Source organism: Myotis myotis, unplaced genomic scaffold (assembly GCF_014108235.1).
Source record: "Myotis myotis isolate mMyoMyo1 unplaced genomic scaffold, mMyoMyo1.p scaffold_m19_p_14, whole genome shotgun sequence".
In the NCBI taxonomy this organism is placed as follows: Eukaryota; Metazoa; Chordata; class Mammalia; order Chiroptera; family Vespertilionidae; genus Myotis; species Myotis myotis.
In genome coordinates, this window is record NW_023416318.1 from 32,709,241 (window position 1) to 32,731,029 (window position 21,789).

At 53.8% G+C, this 21,789-nt stretch overlaps 1 protein-coding gene across 3 annotated transcripts; it reads right to left on the bottom strand.

The window, feature by feature from the left end:
• Nucleotides 1-1,459: 1,459 nt before the first annotated feature.
• ABCG8 (ATP binding cassette subfamily G member 8) lies at nt 1,460-21,717 on the bottom strand. 3 transcript variants are annotated; one of them, XM_036334714.1, is made up of 14 exons: nt 21,505-21,717; nt 15,780-15,881; nt 14,341-14,491; nt 10,253-10,491; nt 9,645-9,777; nt 9,266-9,535; nt 6,649-6,799; nt 6,479-6,562; nt 5,316-5,515; nt 4,772-4,848; nt 3,844-4,111; nt 2,826-2,953; nt 2,579-2,740; nt 1,460-1,845 (listed from the first exon to the last, which is right to left on the bottom strand). In XM_036334714.1, exons 1-13 carry the CDS (start codon nt 21,580-21,582, stop codon nt 2,603-2,605), a joined length of 2,019 nt encoding a protein of 672 aa, XP_036190607.1. In that variant the 5' UTR covers nt 21,583-21,717; the 3' UTR covers nt 1,460-1,845; nt 2,579-2,602. The 3 variants fall into 3 exon arrangements, with proteins under 3 accessions (XP_036190607.1, XP_036190608.1, XP_036190606.1); XM_036334715.1 differs by lacking the exon at nt 1,460-1,845 and adding an exon at nt 17,159-17,232 and having other exon boundaries at nt 1,922-2,740; nt 21,505-21,603; XM_036334713.1 differs by lacking the exon at nt 1,460-1,845 and having other exon boundaries at nt 1,922-2,740.
• Nucleotides 21,718-21,789: the final 72 nt, after the last annotated feature.

A 21,789-nucleotide genomic window follows, 5' to 3' on the forward strand; every position in this document is an offset into this window, starting at 1 on the left:
TATATTCCTTAGCTTTGCCCACTGAGAAGGCCCGAGAGCAGTGACACCCCAGTAGTAATGAGCATACTTATCACTCAGATCTTGGCTTTTAAATACCATTTTCCACAAGAGGAACCAATATTCTTTAGAGAAATGGCTGCTTCCAGGACAGGATGGGAATGTACAAGATGAGCCTCAACTGCTTTGTTGCAAAAGAATGATGGGGATGTGTCAAAAGGATGCAGACGCCAGCTTGCCTGGGCTCCCATGGCCAAATCAGGGACAATTTGCGCATCAAAATTGATAAGGATAGTAAAGGGATGTAACACATTGAACATAATAGGAAACCACACGTTTATATTGATAAATTTTCAAATGAATAAATAGAAAGTTTAATGAGGAATGGGAACTTTACATAGTTTCAAAGCACCTACCTACAAAATGATTTTTTATTACAAAAGCAGGGAAAATAGGGACTGGACTGTGAAGAAGCCTGGCACACACACACCCCTTTCATCAAAGTGGACATCCTCAAAGCCCCACAAATCAAAATCACCTGACGGGATGCAATGAGATGACTGCATTGCTTCTGTGATATCCCTGCCAAAGGCACATGACCTTGATTTAATCATGAACATATAGCAGACAAATGCAAATTGAGAGCTATTCCATAAAATATGTATCAAAGTCAGGGAAGTCAAGAAAAGTTGAGGATTGTTGTAAACTGAAGGAGACCATTGACAACTAGATCCAGCACTTGATCCTGACCTGGATCCTTTGCTGTGATGGGCATTGTCAGCAATGAGTGAATCTTGAATCGGGTCTGCCCGTTGGATGGTGGCCACATACGATGTAACAGTGCGAATGTCCCGAGTTTGATGCTTGTATATGGACACTGCCCCTTCAGCGTGCATACACATCACCCAGGGATCTTCTTAAGATGCAGATTCTGATGCAGTGGGTCTGGGTGGGGCCTGAGATGCTGCCTGTCTAACCTGTTCCCAGGTGAGGCCCATGCTGCCAGCCAGGGGACCACACTCGAAGTCTCCAGGACCTGGGGAACCTGTGGTGAACACTGTTTGCCTCCTAAACCCACCCCATCACCTCTTTTGGTTCCAGACTCTGGTTTTCCTTTGGGGACAATCTCCTCCCTGCTCTCCGTGCTCCTGTTTTGGGTCAAATGGTCCTCAATGCTCAGACATGAAGCATGTGACCTCGGCCTGCACCATCCCATACCCTGGCCACCGTGAGAGCTTCAAGGCTGGTCCTGAGACCCAGCCAGGGCCAGTGAGACGCAGCTGTAAGACCTGGCTGAGCTGGCACAGCCTCTATAAAACTCTTCACCTTCTGGAACCTTCCTGGGATTCCAAGCCTTACAGTGGCTCAGGCCTTGCCGTCTGCCTTCTAACTTCTGAAGATTTAAAAGGCTTTTTTGACCCCGTGAGATTCCACCACGTCGTAGCTGTGTGACCTTGCTCAGCATACAAACTTGTCTGTGCCTGAGTTTCCTCATCTATGGGATAATGCCCACCCCACCGCAAAGGTCGCTGTGAGTGTTTTGTACAGTGCCTGGCTCAGACTAGATGCTCAACAATTGTTTTAATTATTCAGTTTGGCTTTTGGGGCACATCACCCCACACAGAGAAGAGGGATGCAATTTGCTGGTAGCTTTTAGGTCACTGTCGGTCTTGACAGAGGCAAACACAGAGTCCGCGGGTTCTGGAAGAGGAGGCCAAATATCCCACTGGCTATTACGTTCTTGCTTCCTCTGGGCCCTCTTCGTTCTTGCCTAGTTTGGAAGCAGCCGGAGTGCCCATCAGTAGACGAGTGGATAAAAAAGCTGTGGTACATTTACGCAATGGAATACTACTGGGCCGTAAAAAAAAAAAAAAAAAAAAAAAAAAAAAAGGAAATCTTACCTTTTGCAACAGTATGCATGGACCTGGAAAGTATTATGCTAGGTGAAATAAGCCAGTCAGAGAAAGACAAATACCATGTGATTTCACTCATATGTGAATCTAATGAACAACTAATCTAACCAACAAAAGAGAAACGGACTCACAGATACAGAGCACAGACTGACGGCTGTCAGAGGGGTGGGGGGCTGCGGGGCTGGGTGAAAAAAATGAAGAGACTAAGAAAACAAAAACCACACCTCATAGGCACAGACAACAGTATGGTGATTATCGGAGGGAAAGGGGCGGTGGTAGGGGAAGTAGAAGAGGGGGGAAAGGCGGATAAATGATGATGGAAGGAGAATTTAAAACAATCTTGCATGGCCTAGTTACTCGATTGCTACCTATTTGTTCCCATCCTGTATTGAGTTGCCTATATAAATACATATCAAAAGGAAATAAATGAGCAACATTGTAGGTGTCTCAAGTATGGTTTTCATGCTCCCAGTAATCTTAGGCTCTGGCCAGTGATTAGAAATCCCTTTCGACTGTCTTTATTCTGCTGCCATCCTGTGGCCAGCTTGTGCCACTGCAGCACCGTGGCCAGATGTCGCTGAGCAGCTGTGCTCACTGTCCTCCTTGTACCCCGCAGGGGCTCTTGGGCGGAAGGGAGTGCAGTGGAAAGGTCTGCCCGAGTCCCTCACCAGCGGGCAGGCGTCGGGCGTGAATCACCAGTCTTGACTTGATTTCTGTTTGATGAACTTTAAGGACACATAGTACAGGACCACGAAGCCACCACTGATGCCGATGAGGATGAAGTAGACGGCGTAGAGCGGGTACGAGTTCAGGTGCATATTGCTGAGGATCTGGGGACACAGACATCAGTGAGCTCATGGAGAAGGTGGTCAGACGGATGCCACGTGCTAGGCGTCCGAGCCCTCGGCTACTTACTTTGTCTCCCGGGATAGGGAAGGTGAGGTTGCCGACTACCAAGTGGTAAGTTTGCCCTTTAAAATGAATCTGCATCAGCCCTTCAAAACACCATCGGAGGAAGGACACGTTGGAGATCCAGGCGGGCACTGAGGACAGAGGGAGCCGCATTATTCACACCAGCTGACCCCCTGCTCCCTGCGAAGTGAGCCTGCAGAGAGGGCCCTGCTGGCCCTGCCCCTGGGGAAGCAAGTCCCCTGAAGGAGCAGGGAGGGGAGCGGACAAGAGGGTGAAAGGGCAGAGGGGCAGCTTGGGACAGGGCAGGGGGTGGGGGTGGCGAGTGGCTGCAGGGTCAGGGCGTGTTGGTCCATAACAACTCCAGAGAATAAGTTATTAGGTGCCCCTCCCAGCACGCGCTCAGCCTCCCTGAGCGGAGGGGCTGTAGAGACTCAGCAGACCCAGACGAAGATTTCCGAGTCTGTGTCCTGACCCTGTGGAGGTCTGAAGGCGAGGGGAGGAGGAGGAACACTGAGCCCTGCCTGGGAGGGTCAGGAAAGGCCTGGCAGGAGGAGGAGCCAGGAAGTTGGGGAGTGGTGTTTCCATGGAGAGGAGGCCTGGGGTGTGTGGTGTGGGGGCTTCAGAGAGCTGGGTGCAGGCAGCAGGGCGTGAGCAGCCTGCCCGCCCCCGTGGGTTTGCCCTTAGAAAGCTCACTCTGCATGGGGAAGGCTGAGAGGGACGTGGAGGGACCAGGGTACAGAGACCAGGCTTTGGCCTTGGCCCAAGATCGGATGATAAGACCAGAGCTAGGGGGTAAAGCGATGAAACATTTCAGAAAGATGGGGGAGGCAGAGTTGGCCTGGCTCGCTGTGATGTGGAGGGTGAGGGAGTCAGGGGTGACATCCAGGTGTCAGGTGAGGGTCATTCCCTCGGCATGCAGGACAGCTGGCCCTCAATGGTGAGTTCGCACCTCCAGGCCAAAGCCGGCTGAAGCCGCAGAAGGCCTCCACCAGCTTGGCCAGGTGAGGGGAGCAAGCCTCACCTGTCCACAGGTTGCTCAAGCTGATCATGAAGCCCCCGGTCAGGTAGAAGGAGTTGTAGAGAGCGTTGCCGAAGAAGGAGGACATGTGGAAGGTGGGGAGCAGGGCGGCGGCGCACAGGGCCATGAGCCTGCAGCAGAACACCACCAGCCACACCAGCAGGAAGTGCAGCAGGAAGGCCTCGGGGCTCGGGCGCAGGTTGGCCAGCCAGTAGGTGGGCATCCCATAGATGAGGATGTAGGCACAGTGCTCCGGGAGCTCCCCGAGGATCTGCAGAGAGCAGCCCTTGCCAGCATGTGGAGCCAGCGCCTTGGTCTGCCACTATTCTTTATAAACGGCCGGAGACAGCACCTCCCAGCGATGCCCACCGTCCCTCCCGTGATCAGGCTGCAGCAGGTGGGTGTGGGTGGGTGGGACCCTGCAGATGCCAGGTGCTCCCTCTGGGACAGGTCAGAGCAGTTTCCCCCAGGGAGGCGGTGGAGATCTGCTCCAATAAGACCTGGTTTCCTGTCCCCACCGTGCCTGCCCAGACCCAGGAGCTGTGTGACCTTGAGACAGACACACAACCTCCCTGAGCCTCCACTTCCTGGAAATGACAACGGTAGCACCTGCCGGACCTGCTCCAGGGGACACGGTGGGACTGGAGAGGTGAAGTAAGTTAGATGTTCCCACCTTTACTTTTGTCGGTTTCTGCTGACCAGGAGAGTGTCATTCCTAAGGTCCACAGCCCTGGCCTTCTGGCAAGTGTTTACAAAACATCAAGTCTCCGAAACTCCCCTAGGGAATGTGGCCTCTACCACCCCTGGTTCAGCAAAATGCTTCTCTGTCACTTCCGTATAATGAGTGCAGCTTCCTCTGCACCCCCCCACCCCCGGCCCCGCATCCCCCCAACCCTGGGGCAGTCACTCCCTCTCAGCCCTGAGCAGTCACCTTGGCAAAGAAATAGGGGCCGGCAGTGTACAGCCCGTCCTCCAGCTCGTAGTAAAGCATCGCCCTCTCCGAGTGACCTAGGGACGGGGAGCAAAGGACAATGAAAACGGGAAATTAACGCGCAGTGTTCACAGTGCTCCTGTTTTGTAGTCTCTCTTCGTGCAATTAAAAATAGTTATATTGACTAAAATTAAATGGTGTGTGTGTGTGTGTGTGTGTGTGTGTGTGTGTGTGTGTGTGCGTGCTTTAAGGCAGAGTAAAACCATCCTGATTTGGAGGTTTGTAATTCTGGGACTTGTACACTGCTGTCAAGTGTGAATCCTGCCAGGAGAGGAATGCCTACGACGCCGTGGTAATTTGCTGGCATTTGCACATTAATATTAATATTAATGTGTGAACATAGAAAACAACTACCATCTCTTATTTCACAATCATGGTGACATTCAGTAACCCCGTTTCCCCGGGAGCTCAGAGCAGCACAGGTCGGCCTTGGACCAGTCCAGGGGGCTCCAGGTGTGGGTCGCGGGGAGCAGGGGACACTCACATTTGGCAATGACATCCAGGACCACATTGAAAGGGATGAGAGCTCCGATCATGAACAAGAGGGCCGCCGTGTCCGTGAAGGAGAGCTTGATGGTCCCATGGCCGTAATAGAGGAATCCGATGACCAGAGACATCAGGCAGGCCTCCGCCCCGTGGATGAGGAGGGTTGGTAGGTCTCGGAAGTCGTTGGCAATCTGACGCCTTAAAAACAGCAAAAGAAAGAGGTGCCACCTGTCCTATGACCTTGGCCATGTCATTGGATCTCTGTCAGCCTTGTTGTTCTCATCTGTAAATTGGGGATCTCCATGACCATTTCACAGAGTGGCTGTGAGTACCAAGTGAGCTCGCCGACGAAAGCATCTGTCTCATGGCAGATACTCAGTAAATGATCGTGTTGCTTTTATCATCGATCTATCTGGCTGGAGATTTTACTTAAAGAAGCCACCCCGAGGAAATAGCTGACCAGGCATGTAAAGGGGTGTGTACAAGGATGTTGGCTACGGTTACTTGTAATAGCAAAAGCCTAAAATAGTCTGACCATCCATATGGACTCTGAGGGTAACTGGATCGTGGCTGGATTGGAAGATCTGACCCATGAGGGGCAGAGGAACTATTCTAAGTAACCCTCCCTCCTCACCCCAAAAACACCCTAAAGTGATTACAGAACAAAGAACAACGTGCAGAGTAAAACCCCACTGATGTGTTTTAAAGGTTTATGTGCACAGGGACCCCTTAGACAGCCTCACAGGTGTGGTTTCCTCCGAGGGTGGGTGACGGGGCACCTGCCCTTCCCCGGGAGGGTCTCCTGTGCGGTCTGAATTCTTCACCACGAGCCTGTGTGAGTTCTGTGGTCGTCTGCCCAGTAAGGACAAGGGTTTTGTTTAAAGAACAAAAGCAGGAATGCTCCGCATCACACGCCAGGGCTGGTGCTGGTCTCGGTGACGCTGCCTTTTTCCCAAAGATTTACCTCTTTACATTCACTTCGACTTCCAGTGGCTCCTTCAAATTCACTTTAGATAGGGCTTAACGGGATACAACAGACTCTCGCCGGGGTGGGGTGGGGTGGTATGGCAGGGGTGTGTGTGTGTGTGTGTGTATGTGTGTGTGTGTGTGTGTGTGTGTGTGTGTGTGTGTGTGTGTGTGTGTGAAATGGCAGACCATTACCGGATCAGCGTGGTAAACTGCTGCACGGGGCCGGGCAGCCGGGTGGGTGTCGAGAGGTGGTCGGGGTCACGTGGGAGGACCAGGCTGTCAAGACCGAGAGTGTGTCAGGGGGGCGTGGGGGCGGCCACCCCCCGGAGGGCTCTCCCCACTGAGCCACCCGGCCGCCTCACCTCTTGGAACCAGAGTCCCTGGCCTCTGCTCTCCACAGACAGTCGTCAAAGTCGCGCACTTTTTCCTGAAACAAGGCTGCAAGGGACCGGGCCTTCTCCCTGGTGGCCACTTCCCGCTCTCCGCTCTGCCTGTCTATGCTGGTCAGGTCCACTGGAAGCAGAGCGTGTGGGGTCACGGGCGACCGGCCCTGCACTGCTCACAGGGAGGGCCAGCGCCAGCCCAGCCCACAGCGCCCGCCCGCCCGGGGCCGTGTGCTCCGCGCCCTCGGGGAGTGGACAGGAAGCGATGTCAGCGCAGAGAGGGACAGAGCCCCCCAGGGCTGCCCCACCCTGCAGCCCGGCCACCTCTACAGAGAGCCTGCCTCCGGGGAGGGGACCACAGGGGGGCCCTGCGGGGGCTGAGCCCAGCCCCACACCCAGGTTCCTGCCAGGACCTCTTCAGGACAGAGAAGGAGGCTCTGCACCTTTGGGTCCACAGGGCGTGGCACCGGGAAACCCTGGCTCTCCCCCCCTGTCCACCCCACCCCCACCCCCCAGGCTGTCCTGGAGAGGACATAGCCTCCCAGGTGGGCTGGCCCAGCCGAGGCCGAGCAGTCTGGGCCCCTGAAGTTCTAGTTCTCACTGTGAGTTAGTGATTCGGCTCCTCACACAGCCTGCCCACAGGGGAGGGACGTTTCAGCTGGAGGTGCCGGGCCCGTCAATGACCAGGAAAACTCTCCCTGTCCCCGGCTGGGGGAGCCACGTGACAAGCTGCAGAGCCAGCTGTCCCCTCCCACCCCACGTGACCCTGTGAGGGCACGGGGAGCCCAGACCACAGCCTCCTCTTACAGGCCGCTGCAATGCTAGGAGGGCACAGCTGGCTGGTCACACCAGGGCCTCCCTAGCCCAGCCCCCGCAGGCTCCCTCCATGCCTCCCTTGGCTGGGGTTACCCCTGAACCTCTCTGCCTCTTCCCTCCTCCATCCTCATGGCACCTCTCAGGGCAGGATCATGTCTAGGAGGGTCTTGTGAACTGTGACGTGTGTGCTCGGTGCGCAGGGCTGGAGCTCAGGACCCCAGGCTCTGGGCACCGCTAGGCTCTGCCTACGCCCCCCAACACCCCGTGATGGTAAGGGTCTTATCAGCAAGAGCCCCCCCCCCCCCAAAAAAAAGATGATAATAAAAAGTAAAGAAAAAGCAAGATTTTTCAGGGCTGATATGGGTGTTTGACTTCTGGTAACCCCGCTCCGGGGTTACTGCAGTTCCTCCCGGTGGCAGGTTGGCAAGTGCCCTCTGCCCCCTTATCTGGGGACGGCTGGCCTGAGGATGACACACTGGCAGGAAGCCCGGCTGGCACCTGACCCAGGGGTGGGGGGGTGACTTCTAGGTGAGTTCACACCATGCGAGGGCACAGGGTGAGGGCTGGCGGGTGGAGAGAGTGCCCGTCCTCCTAGGCGAGGGCTGGAGTGTGGACGCGGGGAGGAGGAGGATGGGCAACAGGGCCTGGCACACGGGCTGGGAATCCCAGTTCTATGCCTTACAGCGGGGCAAGGTGTTTAACTCTTTGGATTCCCGTCTTCTCATCTGTGCGGATGGAGGTGACCTTGGCCTGGCAGGGCTGTGAGGGTCAAAGGGACACCCTGTTTGGTGGGGTGCCCCTGGGCCCTGTGTCTGCCCTCAAGGAGAGGGTCCCTGTCATCATGCTTATGGTAGGGTCCTTTCTACTCCAGGCCGTCCTGGGAGAAGGCTGGGCCTGCAGCCAGCTGTGGGGTGCGCCGTGGCCGCTGCTTCCCCAGCCCTGGCACCGGGTGCGGCCTGCCCAGCAGCACCGCGTTCCCCCGCACTCAGGGCAGGGCACCTGCTTTCAGGGCCGGCATCTCCCCACAGGAGTGAGGACAGTGTCCATGTGTCCTCTGAGGGCCACAGGCTGAGGGCTCAGGACCCAAGCAGAAGGGCCTCTCCGGTGCTGGCAGAGCCATTTCACATCTAGAGATTCACTGGCTGAGACCACCAAAGGCCCCGAGCCGGCCTGCACCCCGGGCCCTCCCCGCCGCCCCCCTCCCCCCCGACACACACCACCCAGCGCCTCTGTGGGTGCAGCTTTAAGATTCCCTGGAGGCCTCCCAATTTCAAATATCCTGCTTCTGTATAGAGCAGTGGTTCTCAACCTCCTGGCCCTTTAAACACAGTTCCTCATGTTGTGACCCAACCATAAAATTATTTTCGTTGCTACTTCATAGCTGTAATGTTGCTACTGTTATGAATCATAATGTAAATATCTGATATGCAGGATGGTCTTAGGCGACCCCTGTGAAAGGGTCGTTCGACCGCCAAAGGGGTCGCAACCCACAGGTTGAGAACCTCTGGTATAGGGGCTGAATAAAGGCCACGATTCCAGACATTGATCCAAACTCTCTTGGATTCCACCTGCTCCAGCTTGGCACACGTCGAATTTTTAATCTTGCGTGTGCCCAGGGGTGGCTAGGTCAGCAGCTGCCTTTTCCAGGCCTCGTTTCTAGCATTTGATGCTAGTGCTCACTCTGCCCACCCCCACCCTCGGCCCCACCCCCTAATCTATCCACCAGGCTGGGGGGGTGGAGGGGGCGCCCGTGTCCCAGGCCACGGCCTGGCTGGCTCACCATAGAAGTCAGCGGGGTTGCTGTAGCGAGGACAGGGGTGGCCAATGGCGGTGAAGTACTGGACCATGTGCTGGGCCGCCCCCAGGTAGATGGTGATGCCCGACGCCATCAGGAGGACCAGGTCGAACAGCCGGAAGATGTCGGAGCGCGGCTGGTGCAGGGAGATGAGCACCAGCCTGTTGCCCTTGGCCAGCCGGGACAGGGTCTTCACCAGGTTGTGGGCCGTGAAGCTGTCGAGCCCCGAGGTGGGCTCATCCAGAATGAGGATTCCTTCCGGGGGGAGAGGAGCCTGGTAAGTGGGCAGGAGCCTGTCTAGACCAGGCTAAGCCAGGTGGGCGACCCAGGCCCCTCGTGCCCGTCCGGCACCCACAGCCCTCACCTGGGTTCCACAGAAGCTGCACCCCGATGCTGACTCTCCGCCGCTCGCCCCCCGACACCCCCCGCACGTAGGTGTTCCCCACGCGCGTGTTGGCGCACTGCCGCAGCCGCAGCTCCGCGATCACGTCGTCCACCTGAGGACCAGAGGGGCCCGGGCCTCGCTCAGGGCCAGATGTATTTTGCTCCAAAGCAGCAAAACACCTGCGTGTCTGGATGGGTTTAAAGCCCCAGCCTTCGTTTCCCTGATACACTGTGTCCCCTGACTCTGCCCATGCACGATGTCGTGTGTTGGGAATGTGGCCGTGTCTTGGACACAAGGCAGTTGGACTCCCTGCCCACACAGAGGACCACAAAGCAAACGCTCATCACACATTTTGGCACCTGCTGTGCGGGAACCAACTGGGCTGAGATGGCTTACAGAGGGCTATGGGGCTTTAAAGGACGGTGAAGGGCAGGGCTGAGCCTATGATGGATGGATGGATGGATGGATGGATGGATGGATGGATGGATGGATGGATGGTGAGCTGGGTTGTTCAAACCACTGGTGGCTGGGTCCTGAGGCAGGGAGGGGGAGGATGTCATGGTTTTGGGGGTCATGGGGTCAGTTACCCTTTTGTCACGCTGGGCCTGGGAAAAGGTTCTGGGCAGGCGCAGCTGGGCCACGAAAGCCAAGGTCTCGCGGACAGTCAGGTTGGGGAGCAGCTGGTCGTGCTGGCGCACGTGGGCCACAGACTTCCTCACCAGCTGGGGCGTGCTGGGCTGCCCGTTGATCCAGATTTGACCTGACTTAATTTTGCCACCATGGCCTCGCCCAGTGATCACATCCAGCAAAGAGGCTCTCCCACAACCTGCAAAGCCAACAGAGACATCCCTGAGATCACAGAGTCTGCAGGACCAGCCTGGAAGCCACGGTGACCCTGGGCTGTCTGTCCTCACAGAAGGGACTGGTCCTAGGGAAGGGGCACAGCATGCAGCCCTGGCTGGGGCAGCCCAGCACTGGAGCTCCAGGCCTTTGCCCACAGCCAACCTGAGCACCGTGGCACGGGCACAGTGATGCTGGGGGCTGAAGCCAGGCCCACCAGGCACTGAGTGGCAGGAGAAGGATGGAGTTTGGGCTGCCACAGGCCTGCCTGTGCCTGGAGTGTGTCCCCTCTCTCGGAAGCAGACTGACATTAACTGCACAGGGAAGCTGAACTATTTGGGGCTGGCAAATGTGCCAGTGGCATTTCACCATTCAACTCGTTTGGCTCAGAAGCTGGCTTCTTGGGAAGGACTAATTTGAAGAATGAATAGGGTGTCTTTTAAAAAATGTGAAAGTGAATCTATTTTCAGAAATTAGGGAGAAAAAATAGAAAAGAAATAAATGTGGGAATGATTTTAAAAATACAGCACAGTGTACATGTGTGTTCTGGGTTCCTCTCCACCTTTTACATGCTATTATTTTTAAAAATTTTTAATTGATCTTAGAGAGGGAGGAAGAGATAGATAGATAGAGAGAGAGATCAATTTGTTGTTTCACTTATTTATGCATTCATTGATTCTTGTATGTGCCACAACCAGGGATCAAACCCACAACCTTGGGGTTTTGGGATGACGTTCTAACCAATTGAGCTACCTGGCCAGGGCCTACATGCTCTTATTTTTATCAGTGATACTATTTACTCTCTCTAAAAAACAACAACAACAACAACACAACAATGATCATTGCACACAAATGCATACCACCCACTTCTGAATGACGTAGAGATTGCTATCGTTTGGGGAAGTGTCACATTGCACCAGGATTCCGGATGCTCGATGAGACTCTCTCTTTGACGGCCATTTAAACGGTGAAAGAGAACTGGGCTCAGGATCTGAGAACACCTTTTGGGACAGAGCTGGAAAGAGCCTGTCCTCTTCCCCCAGGTGGGAGCCTGCCTACAAATCCCTTTTAGAGAGCAAATCTTCCAAACTGTTTCCAAACCAGGAAGGTGCCAACTCACATCAGGTAACAGGTCCTTGGCACAAGCCAAGCGCCTCCTGCAGGCAGCCCTGGGGCCTCTGTGCAAAAAAATAAAAATCGAGAAGCTTCCCCAGGGACCCTTCTGCACAGGGATCACAGGTTTTCGGGGCAGAAAGGGACCTGCACACTGCCTCCTGGGTGCACCTCTTTCAAGGTCCCTGAGAACTGAGGTGGAGCCAAGTAGCCAGGAGAGAAATGAGAGGTGGGCTCTGGCCCTGTGCCCTGCTCAGCCTCGGACATCGGCTCCAGGCTCTGGGAGCGCAGGGGACTTTGCCAGCATTCGCAGGGACTGTGGGATTCCCAGTCAGGAGTGGAAAGGCCACGTTTCCCAAACAAGACTTGGTGAGTGTTAGGTCACCTCTGACCTAACACCTTGGGTGCTGGCGCCATTTTGGGGCTCAGCCCATCTGGGTTTCCAGATGACCTAATAAATTCATGATTCTTTACCCCTTATGGCCTCGTGCATTCCTCCTTCGGCAACCCCAACAGTGAGAGCAGTGGGTGCCTTTCCGGCATTTGGTACGGCTGGGGAGACCCTCCTGAACCAGGAGCGAACACTTGCATTGGAGATCCTCATAAAAGGGATCTCCGAAGCAGTACACTCATTTATGGGAGAACACCTTTGGCACTGCTGATTCCATAGAAGATGCTAAAATGCCTGGGCTGTTTTATTTTTTAAATTATAACTAGAAACCGATGAGCAAAATAGATCCAGACACATAGAAGCATGGAACAGACTGTGTAATCTCAGGGGGAGTGGGTAGGTGGGTGGGAAGAGATCAACCAAAGAACTTGTATGCATATATGCATAACCCATGGACACAGACAATAGTATGGTGAAGACCTGGGGTTGGGGGCAGGGACCCGCTAGAAGGAGTCAATGGGGGAAAAAGGGGACATATGTAATACTTTCAACAATAAAGATTGAAAAAAACTATAACCAGAATTATTTTGTCCGAGTGGAGTAAATGTCACAGGTATTATTGGTAAACCTTTCTAAGAAATCATCTTTTTTTTTTTTTTTTTTTTTTAAATATATTTTATTGATTTTTTACAGAGAGGAAGGGAGAGAGATAGAGAGTTAGAAACATCGATGAGAGAGAATCATCGATCAGCTGCCTCCTGCACATCTCCTACTGGGGATGTGCCCGCAACCCAGGTACATGCCCTTGACCGGAATCGAACCTGGGACCTCTCAGTCCGCAGGCCGACGCTCTATCCACTGAGCCAAACCGGTTTCGGCAGAAATCATCTTAATAATTTCTGCCAAGTAAACCCGAAGCTAAACCCACTGAGCCTATGGTCAAAGGACCTGGAGGCTGCTCAGTGCAGCATCTCCCAACGGGAGACGCTGACAGCTGCAGGGCTCTGTGCAGTGAGATGCCCCGGTAACAGCCCATGTGTCTCCTAGAGCAGTGGCTCTCAACCTTCCTAATGCCGCGACCCTTTAATACAGCTCCTCATGTTGTGGTGACCCCCAATTTCATTGTTACAAATTGGACATAATTAAAGCATAGTGATTAATCACAAAAACAATATGTAATTAGATATGTGTTTTCCGATGGTCTTAGGCGACCCCTGTGAAAGGGTTGTTTGACCCCCAAAGAGGTTGCGACCCACAGGTTGAGAACCGCTGTCCCAGATGATTAATTCTTGAAGAGAAAGCAGAGAAAACAAGAAAAGCCACCAGGAGTTAGAAACAAAAATAAAACTGGCCTATGAAGTATCTACTTTTTTTCTCGTTTAGGTCAGAATTGCAGGGACGGGGTCACAAGCAGCTAGGATATGACCTGTGGGAGTGTTCCAGTGACAAAGTACATCTACACACATTTGATCTTTGGCGAGACAATAAACAGAACTTCCCTATCTGAAGATTGTAAAAATTTGGAGCTGATGTTTAAAAAGTTGAGTAATCTGTCCTTCTGGTAATGATTAATGAAAGGAAATAAAGTGCTGTCTCTAACACGATGTAAGGGAGAAATTATTCTATCTGAGATTATAATCAGGAGACCAAAGTTCTAGGTCTGCATGAAATGTATGTCCTTGGAGTGCGTGTGTGTGCATGTATGTGTGTGCGGGGGGGGGGGGGGGGCAGAAGGCAGGGGAAGGCATCCTAGAAATATGGCGGGCTAGATCATTTGAAAACCCTCCTGTGCAGATGCTTCCAAACAGTAAGGAGAAAGAACGGTAGGAGACAATGATGACAGTGGACTCTGGTCTCCGAGCCCCCTCCACCCCGCCTTCTGCAATGCCAAGTCTGGCCCGTGGAAGTGACTGTTTGAGGCCCTGCAAGCATCTGGACCTGTGCAGATGGTTGAAGTTTGGGCCCAGAGTTGGAAGGGCTGTGTCTACCTACTGTCTGACCATAACCGGAATCTGATTGTGGGGGAGGAGTCCCCTGAAAAGCTCATTCACTTCTGAAGCTGCCTGAGGGTCTTGGGGGGTTTTTGACTTGTCTCAATACAGGTGTTACGCTGCAGCTTCAAAAGGCTCCGTCCTGATTCCACACCAAGGACTCTCAGCAACTGCCTGAGAGCTGGGAATGGAGCAGCAGAGATTGGAACCCAGGTCTGTCGGCCCCAGAACCTGTGCTCTCACTCTGCTGCACTGTTCTACTCATCAGTAAGGGTTCTGTGAGAAGCATGCATCTGTCCAAGGTACCATTCTGCATCCCACTTCCTGCCCTTTGCGGTACCTGAGCTCCCTATGATGGCCAGCATCTGCCCACTCCTCACTTTGAAGCTCAGGTTCTGGATGCCCAGCTCACAAGAGTCCTTGTGAGAGGCCCAAGGCATCTTGAACTGAGCCAGCTGCTCAAACCAAGGCACCTGGGAGGCCGCGTCCACCTGTGGGGAGACATCAGAAGGTTCCTCAGAGAGCTGTTCGGCTCACTGCAGGAGCCCTCCGCCTGCTGATACAACAGGCCCGTGGGGCTCCCCACCATGCTCTACCAGGCACGGAGGCCGAGCCCACCATCCTGAGAACCTGGAGCTGCCATTTCCAAGTCTGAAGATAACACATGGGAAACGTGTGTAATAGCTGAACAGAAATTAAGACACCTGAAGTAAAACGATGCCTTCACTCAATAATAATAGGAATTTACCAAATGTTTACTCTGTGCAAGGCCTTGTATTAATCAATTTATATTCATTATCTCATTCAATCTTCATTGCAAACCTATTACCTGGGTATGATTGGAATCCCTGTTCTAGTAAAGCTCAGAGCAGGTAAGTGCTAGTAAAGCACAGAGCTAGGAAGTGGCAGTGCAGAGAGAGGTCGTGGCATGGCTCATGAGCTCGTCCCAACTCACCTCCACAGGAAGCCAGAATTGGGCCTCCATTCCCGGCCCCACCATATTCCAACTGGGCCGCGTGGGGTCTGCCCCTGGGGAAGTGTGGGAAAGGCACTTGCACTCTGATGTTGTATTAGCTCCAGTGACAGTACATTTAAAAAAAGATTCAAAAAGTGAAAACAATCTGCCTAAAGTCTGTAGTTTAGTGACTAGTCTCCTACCACTGCAATACCCTCGTTCTGATAACTGTGCTGTGGCCTATGGGTAAGCAAGATGGTAACATCAGGGAAAGGGGGATGAAGGGTAATGGGAACTCTGCACTACTTTCGCAACTTTTTCAAAAGTCTAAACTCGTTTCAAAATATACAGTTAATCAAGCGTCTTAGAGATTTTTCTCCCCACAGGTTCACACGGTTTGCTTCAGGTTTGAACACAGGTCTCTGTTTATGCCTGGAAACCCCCGTGCCATTGAAGGGGCCTCCGTGGGGCTTGCACCCACCCCGCGGGGCAGTACCATGGACCCTGCTCTGTCTTTGGGAGCAGAGGGCCCCCTGCCCTTCCACTTAGGCAGCGGTTCTCAACCTGTGGGTCGCGACCCCTTTGGCAGTCGAACGACCCTTTCACAGGGGTCGCCTAAGACCATCCTGCACATCAGATATTTACATTACGATTCATAACAGTAGCAACATTACAGTGATGAAGTAGCAACGAAAATAATTTTGTGGTTGGGTCACAACATGAACTGTATTTAAAGGGCCAGAAGGTTGAGAACCACTGCACTGAGGGGACTGCTTGGCCCTCTCTGCCCGCTCTTCCCACCTTGTTCTCAGGTGTGCCTCTACCTGGTAGCTGAGGCCCTGGACCTCCAAGGTGTTGGACGGGCCACTGTAGGTGAAGTACAGGCTGTTGTCACTCTCCGAGGAGAACAAGCTGTCCTGCAGGCCCTGCAGGGAGACATGACACGGTGGGGGCTCTTCCAGAAGCTGCCGAGGACACAGGATAAGCTGAGGGGAGGCCCGGCAGGCGAGAGCAGCAGCTAGTGTGGTTGAGATCCCGAATCGGCTCCAGAGAACCTCCACGGCAGGCTGGTGGGCCGTGAACCCAGGCGGCCCATGGTGGATGAGAACCGGTCTCGGGACTGGAGGGAGCTTTGTGGGCCTCTGTGCTCTGGGAAGACCTGAGCTGGGAACCGGCCTTTGACTTGCCCTTCCCTGCGTCTGACTTGGTGCCTCCTGATGTCCAACAGGCTTTCCGTATCAGCCTGTGAGAGGAAAAGTGCGAGCCAGCCCGCCAGCGCTCCAATTTATGAAGACGCCATCCTTAGGAGCGTTGCAGCTTATTTTGATGAGGAGTTTTGAGCAACAAAGCTACTGAAAATGCTGATGGGAGATTTCAAAGGAAGTCCCTTTCTCCTTTTCCTCCCCCTCCTCCTCCTCCTCCTCCCCCTCCTCCTCCTCCTCCTCCTCCTCCTCCTCCTCCTCCTCCTCCTCCTCCCCCTCCCCTCCTCCTCCTCCTCCTCCTCCTCCCCCTCCTCCTCCTCCTCCTCCTCCCCCTCCTCTTCCTCCTCCTCTTCCTCCTCCCCCTCCTCCTCCCCCTCCTCCCCCTCCTCCTCCCCCTCCTCCCCTCCTCCCCCTCCTCCTCCTCCTCCTCCTCCTCCTCCTCCTCCCCCTCCTCCTCCTCCCCTCCTCCTCCTCCTCCTCCTCCTCCTCCTCCTCCCCTCCTCCCTCCTCCCCTCCTCCCCTCCTCCCCCTCCTCCCCCTCCTCCTCCTCCTCCTCCCCCTCCTCCTCCTCCCCTCCTCCCCCTCCTCCCCCTCCTCCCCCTCCTCCCCCTCCTCCTCCTCCTCCTCCCCCTCCTCCTCCTCCCCCTCCTCCTCCTCCCCCTCCTCCCCCTCCTCCCCCTCCTCCCCCTCCTCCCCCTCCTCCTCCTCCCCCCCCTCCTCCTCCTCCCCCCCCTCCTCCTCCTCCCCCTCCTCCCCCTCCTCCCCCTCCTCCCCCTCCTCCCCCTCCTCCCCCTCCTCCTCCTCCTCCTCCTCCTCCTCCTCCTCCTCCCCCTCCTCCTCCTCCTCCTCCCCCTCCTCCTCCTCCTCCTCCTCCTCCTCCTCCCCCTCCTCCTCCTCCTCCTCCTCCTCCTCCTCCTCCATCTTGTTGCTGTTATTGTTGGAGTGGTGCTGTATTTGAACGTCCATCAAACAAATAGATGCTTTGTGATATCAGCCGATACCTTTGAGTGGTAGTAACCATCTGCAGATCTGAATTCCTTCTATTTTATCAATTCAATCGTTGAATCATTGCAACCTAGAAAAAAAATCCCCGCCCAGGAAAAGTTTCCGTTTTTTAATGCATTCAAATTTCCCTCTATTCTGCAGGGCAGGGAAAAGTATGAACTCGCTAACGAGTTCCTGTTGCCTCTACTCTCCTTCCCTCACAGATGCCAGTCGCACGTGGGTGCGTTCCTCCAGCCAATCAATCAAGCATCCAACGAACACTTATTGGGAGCCCACGTCACGTTTCAGGCACGGAGCTTGGGATGTGACCGTGGAACAGGCAGTCTTTGGAAGCTTAGATTTTAGCGGGTGAGAAAGGCGATTGGGATGGAGCAAGACAGGCGAGGCGTAGAGGCAGGCTGACCTCAAGCAGCCAGGCAGGGTGTATTTTCGCTGTGTATAGAAGGTGCTGCGTGGGAAAACAACACGACTTATGGTTTCTGTGAAAATAACACCAGCCAGTCTTTGTGAAAGCCTCGCTGCGATGGTGGAGGCGAGAGGTCCTTGGAAAGGACCTTCAGAGCAATGAGTGGAAGGAGATAAGTACAGGTGACAGCCAGCGGCAGGCCCCCTGCGAGTGGCCCAGAGATTTCTGGGAGAGTCTGGAACCAGCAGACCATCGCTACTTACCTTGTTTAATGTTAGAACTACTACCATTAAGATCCTAAGTCAGTGATGGCGAACCTATGTCACCTCTGACACACGAACTCATTTTTTTTTGGTTGATTTTTCTTTGTTAAATGGCATTTAAATATATAAAATAAATATCAAAAATATAAGTCTTTGTTTTACTATGGTTGCAAATATCAAAAAATTTCTATATGTGACACGGCACCAGAGTTAAGTTAGGGTTTTTCAAAATGCTGACACGCCGAGCTCAAAAGGTTCGCCATCACTGTCCTAAGTTATACAGGAAAACGTGGGAAGATAAACAGCTCATTCAGCAGAAGCACTATCTTTGGGGAACAGAACAGAGAGGGATATTTAAGGGAGGAGGGTAAAGAGGGTTCGGGGTCGGGCTCTTGGCGATTACACGAGGGTTCACTATTCTTTCAACTGAACTGTCTGAAGTATTTCAAAATGTGTTTTTAAATGGAGAGAGCTGGCCAGCAAGTAGAACTCTAGCTTTCTACTCCTACCTCGACCACCAGCTGCTAATGCCTCTAAGACATGAGCCAGGGGTGGAGGTGGAGGAGGTGAGAGGGTCCGCACCCTCGGAGGCAGAGAAGTAAGTTCCTGAGAAGACCAAGAGCAGATCAGAAAGGTGCTGGGTTCCAGCCCGGCCCGGCCCTGACCCTCCCCTACCACCCCCACCACCAGCATCCGCAGCGTCTAGCTTTACCATTTAATTCTGTTACCTTACCAGAGAGTCTACGGGCTAATAAGCATCCTGTTTGCTTGTTTTTAAACAGCAAATATCTGCAGGAAGGACAGTAGTCAATGAGTATAAGGCATGAGTTAGCTCAGAAATTGCTTCTGCGAACAAACATCTGGCCCTTCCCAGGTTAGATTTCCGGGGGAGGGGCTGCTGAGAAAGGAAAGTCAGATAGTTTGGAATCTGGAGGCGATCTCAAGCCAGGGAGGGGTGTCCACTTTCCAGTTAGGCAGGTGCTCTGAGGAGGTGAGGGTGTTGGGGCTCAGAGGAAAGAGCACCCCCTGCGCCCTGGACCTGCTGGGGCAGCCCAGACCCCAACCACCCTCAGGGGACTGTGCCTTCGGGAGCAGCACAGGCAGCTCGACTTTCCCAAGAAGAGCATCTGTGGCCTCTGTTCCATGTGAAATATTTCCCCGGGCTCCCAGGAAGGATTTGTGAGACTCTTCCTGAGGTTTTGACAAACCCGCTGTATTTTTCAAATACTTAAATATCTATTCGGCTGACATCTTAATCAGTACGACTGTCAGAACATCACTGGAATTTCTGACAGGTGACACCCAAAAAAGCAAAGGCAGGTTTATTTGTAGGTAACCAGCTCGGCTTCTGCTGGGCTACACTGTAATTTCTCCTTCTCTTAACTTCTGATCAAACTCCTCAGCCGGAGCATAGAGAGGAAGGGGACTGGGAAGCACAGAGCACAGGGTCCTCATTCTGAGATGAGGAGCCCGTGCCCTGGACAAGCAGTGACGTGCTGAGGACACACACAGGCTTTGCTCTCGGCGGAGGGGACCAGCCGGGCCCTTTTCTAAAATGTCCCTCTCGGGTCTCACACAGCTCTGCCCTGAGGCCTGGGCCCCTCTCTTCCTCCTCTGGTCAGGATCCCGCCCATGGACTGAGGTGTCTGTGGCTAAGGACACTGGCCACCCCACGTACCAGAATCTCAAAATTCCCCTGAGCAAATGACCATAAGTGCACTCTCAGGGCCTGAGTGGACCTTGCCCAGGCCCTTCCTCCTGACAGACAGTACTGCCCAACTGGGCACCCCAGGCCACGGCGGCATCTGTCTGTGGAGAGTGTTTCTGGAATGTGGGTGGGCAGGGTGGGTGTGTGAGGTCACGTGTGGAGCTGGGGGTGGGCAGAGGAGGGAGACAGGCAGTGGTTTGGGCTGGAAGCTGGTTTCCCTGGGACAGCACATTCTAGTTGTCCCTCCAAGAAGTCCTAGAATTTTTATTTTATTTTTAATTTATTGGTTTTTAAAGAGAGAGAGAGGAAGGGAGAAAGAGGGAAAGAAGGAGAGGGAGGGAGGGAGTGGGGGAGGGAGAGAGAGAGAGAGAGAGAGAGAGATGTGGTGCTCCGTTTATTGATGCATTCATTGGTTGATTCTTGTATGTGCCTTGACTGGGATCGAACCAGAAACCTTGGCTCATCAGGATGGTGCTCCAACCAAATGAGCTACCTGGCCAGGACTGACGTCCTAGAAGTTTTAAATTTACACCTGGCATTCCAGGTTGTGGGGAAGGTACATGAAGGTAAGAGGATAGACACTATTTTTATTTAATAATTTTTAGCTTAACTTTAAAATATCTAGACATATGATATGTAGCCCTCATCTTCTGGTTCTCTTGGCACCTCGAGTAACAGGATTGGAGAAAAGAGAATGGGCACCACGGATTCCTGCCTGCATTCCTGGAGGTCGGCTTCCTAAGCCATGGTGGCTGCACTGTCAGACCCTCTAGGACAGTGGTTCTCAACCGTCTGGCCCTTTAAATACAGTTCCTCATGTTGTGACCCAACCATAAAATTATTTTCGTTGCTACTTCATAACTGTAATGTTGCTATTGTTATGAATCGTGATGTAAATATCTGATATGCAGGATGGTCTTAGGCGACCCCTGTGAAAGGGTTGTTCGACCGCCAAAGGGGTCGTGACCCACAGGTTGAGAACCGCTGTTCTAGGAGAAAGTCAGCCACCGCGAAGTTTACATCCTGGTCAGGCTGTGTGCATGGCAGTCACGGCTCCTGGGAGTCATTTCCTGCTGGGCTCGGCCCGTGGGCATTCCCAGAGCAGAGCTGGTCATCTGCTGGGGCGGCGAGCTCACCTGGAATGGTGGGTCCCTTGGGCCTGGCTCAAGTCAGCAACTCAAGGCCAGCCAGGTGGCTGTGGCCTTCCCCGTGGTGTGTGGTGTCCTCTGTGACTCTTGTCTCTCTCTCTCTCTCTTTCCCAGAGCAGGCAGACACAGGAAGGTAGGGTGGGGTGAGGCAAGGGTGGAGGACGAGGATTGGTATCCTTTCAACCTTCCCATTTAGCCTCCAGCTTCAGATCCTGCCCACACCCCAATTTTAGTCAAAGGCTGTTTCTCCAGTGAGCATTTCTTTAAAAAATATATATATATTTTATTGATTTTTGACAGAGAGGAAGGGAGAAGGATAGAGAGTTAGAAACATTGATGAGAGAGAAAGATCGATCAGCTGCCTCCTGCACACTCCCCACTGGGGAGGTGCCCGCAACCAAGGTACATGCCCTTGACCGGAATCGAACCTGGGACCCTTGAGTCTGCAGACCGACGCTCTATCCACTGAGCCAAACCGGTTAGGGCCAGTGAGCATTTCTTATGTGGAATGAGGGCAGAAACCTTGGACCCCAGCCTCTCGGCCCCTGGCTGTCGCCTGTCCCTTCCAGCTCTCTCTGGGATCGCACAACTGCCTGCTGTAGCCACATTTTGAGCATAAACCCGATGTTCCCACAGATGTCACCTGCCATCCGGTCTCATGGGTTTACTGCTGCTGAGATTCTGAGCTCGACTCCCAGGAAATGGAGTCCAGCTGCCTCGGTCTCATTCCACGTGTGGACAGAAGGTTCCCGAGGGAGTAAAATAAGGCCCCATTCACCCCTACCCAGCAGGATGGAGGTGACGCCCCATCACTCACCGAGGCATCCTGGGGAGCAGCCCTGGTCTGCAGCCCTCTGTCCTCCGGGGCCGTCTGAGCCATGGGGCCCGGCAGCATCGGCGTCCCTTGCTGCGATTGCTTTGGCCCTTAGCTGCCACCTGCCAGCGCCAGTGTTTTCTCTCTGTCCCGGAGCTGAGCAACCTCTGGCCCTCGCTTGATGAGCCACTGTCTGTCTCCCAGCATTCCTCTCTGGCCAACCTTCCCACACACACAGCATGTGTGCTCTGCCCACTGCCAAGATAACACATGACTCTGGCTAAAGGT

Excerpts from the sequence above, each read along its gene's own strand:
- ABCG8 (XM_036334714.1), bottom strand. The coding sequence starts at position 21,582 with ATGCTGCCGGGCCCCATGGCTCAGACGGCCCCGGAGGACAGAGGGCTG. Across the intron at positions 9,536-9,644 it reads GCAGCTTCTGTGGAACCCAG|GAATCCTCATTCTGGATGAG; the intron begins GTGAGGGCTGTG and ends TCCCCCCGGAAG. Across the intron at positions 6,563-6,648 it reads AGGGACTCTGGTTCCAAGAG|CCTGGTCCTCCCACGTGACC; the intron begins GTGAGGCGGCCG and ends CGGTCTTGACAG.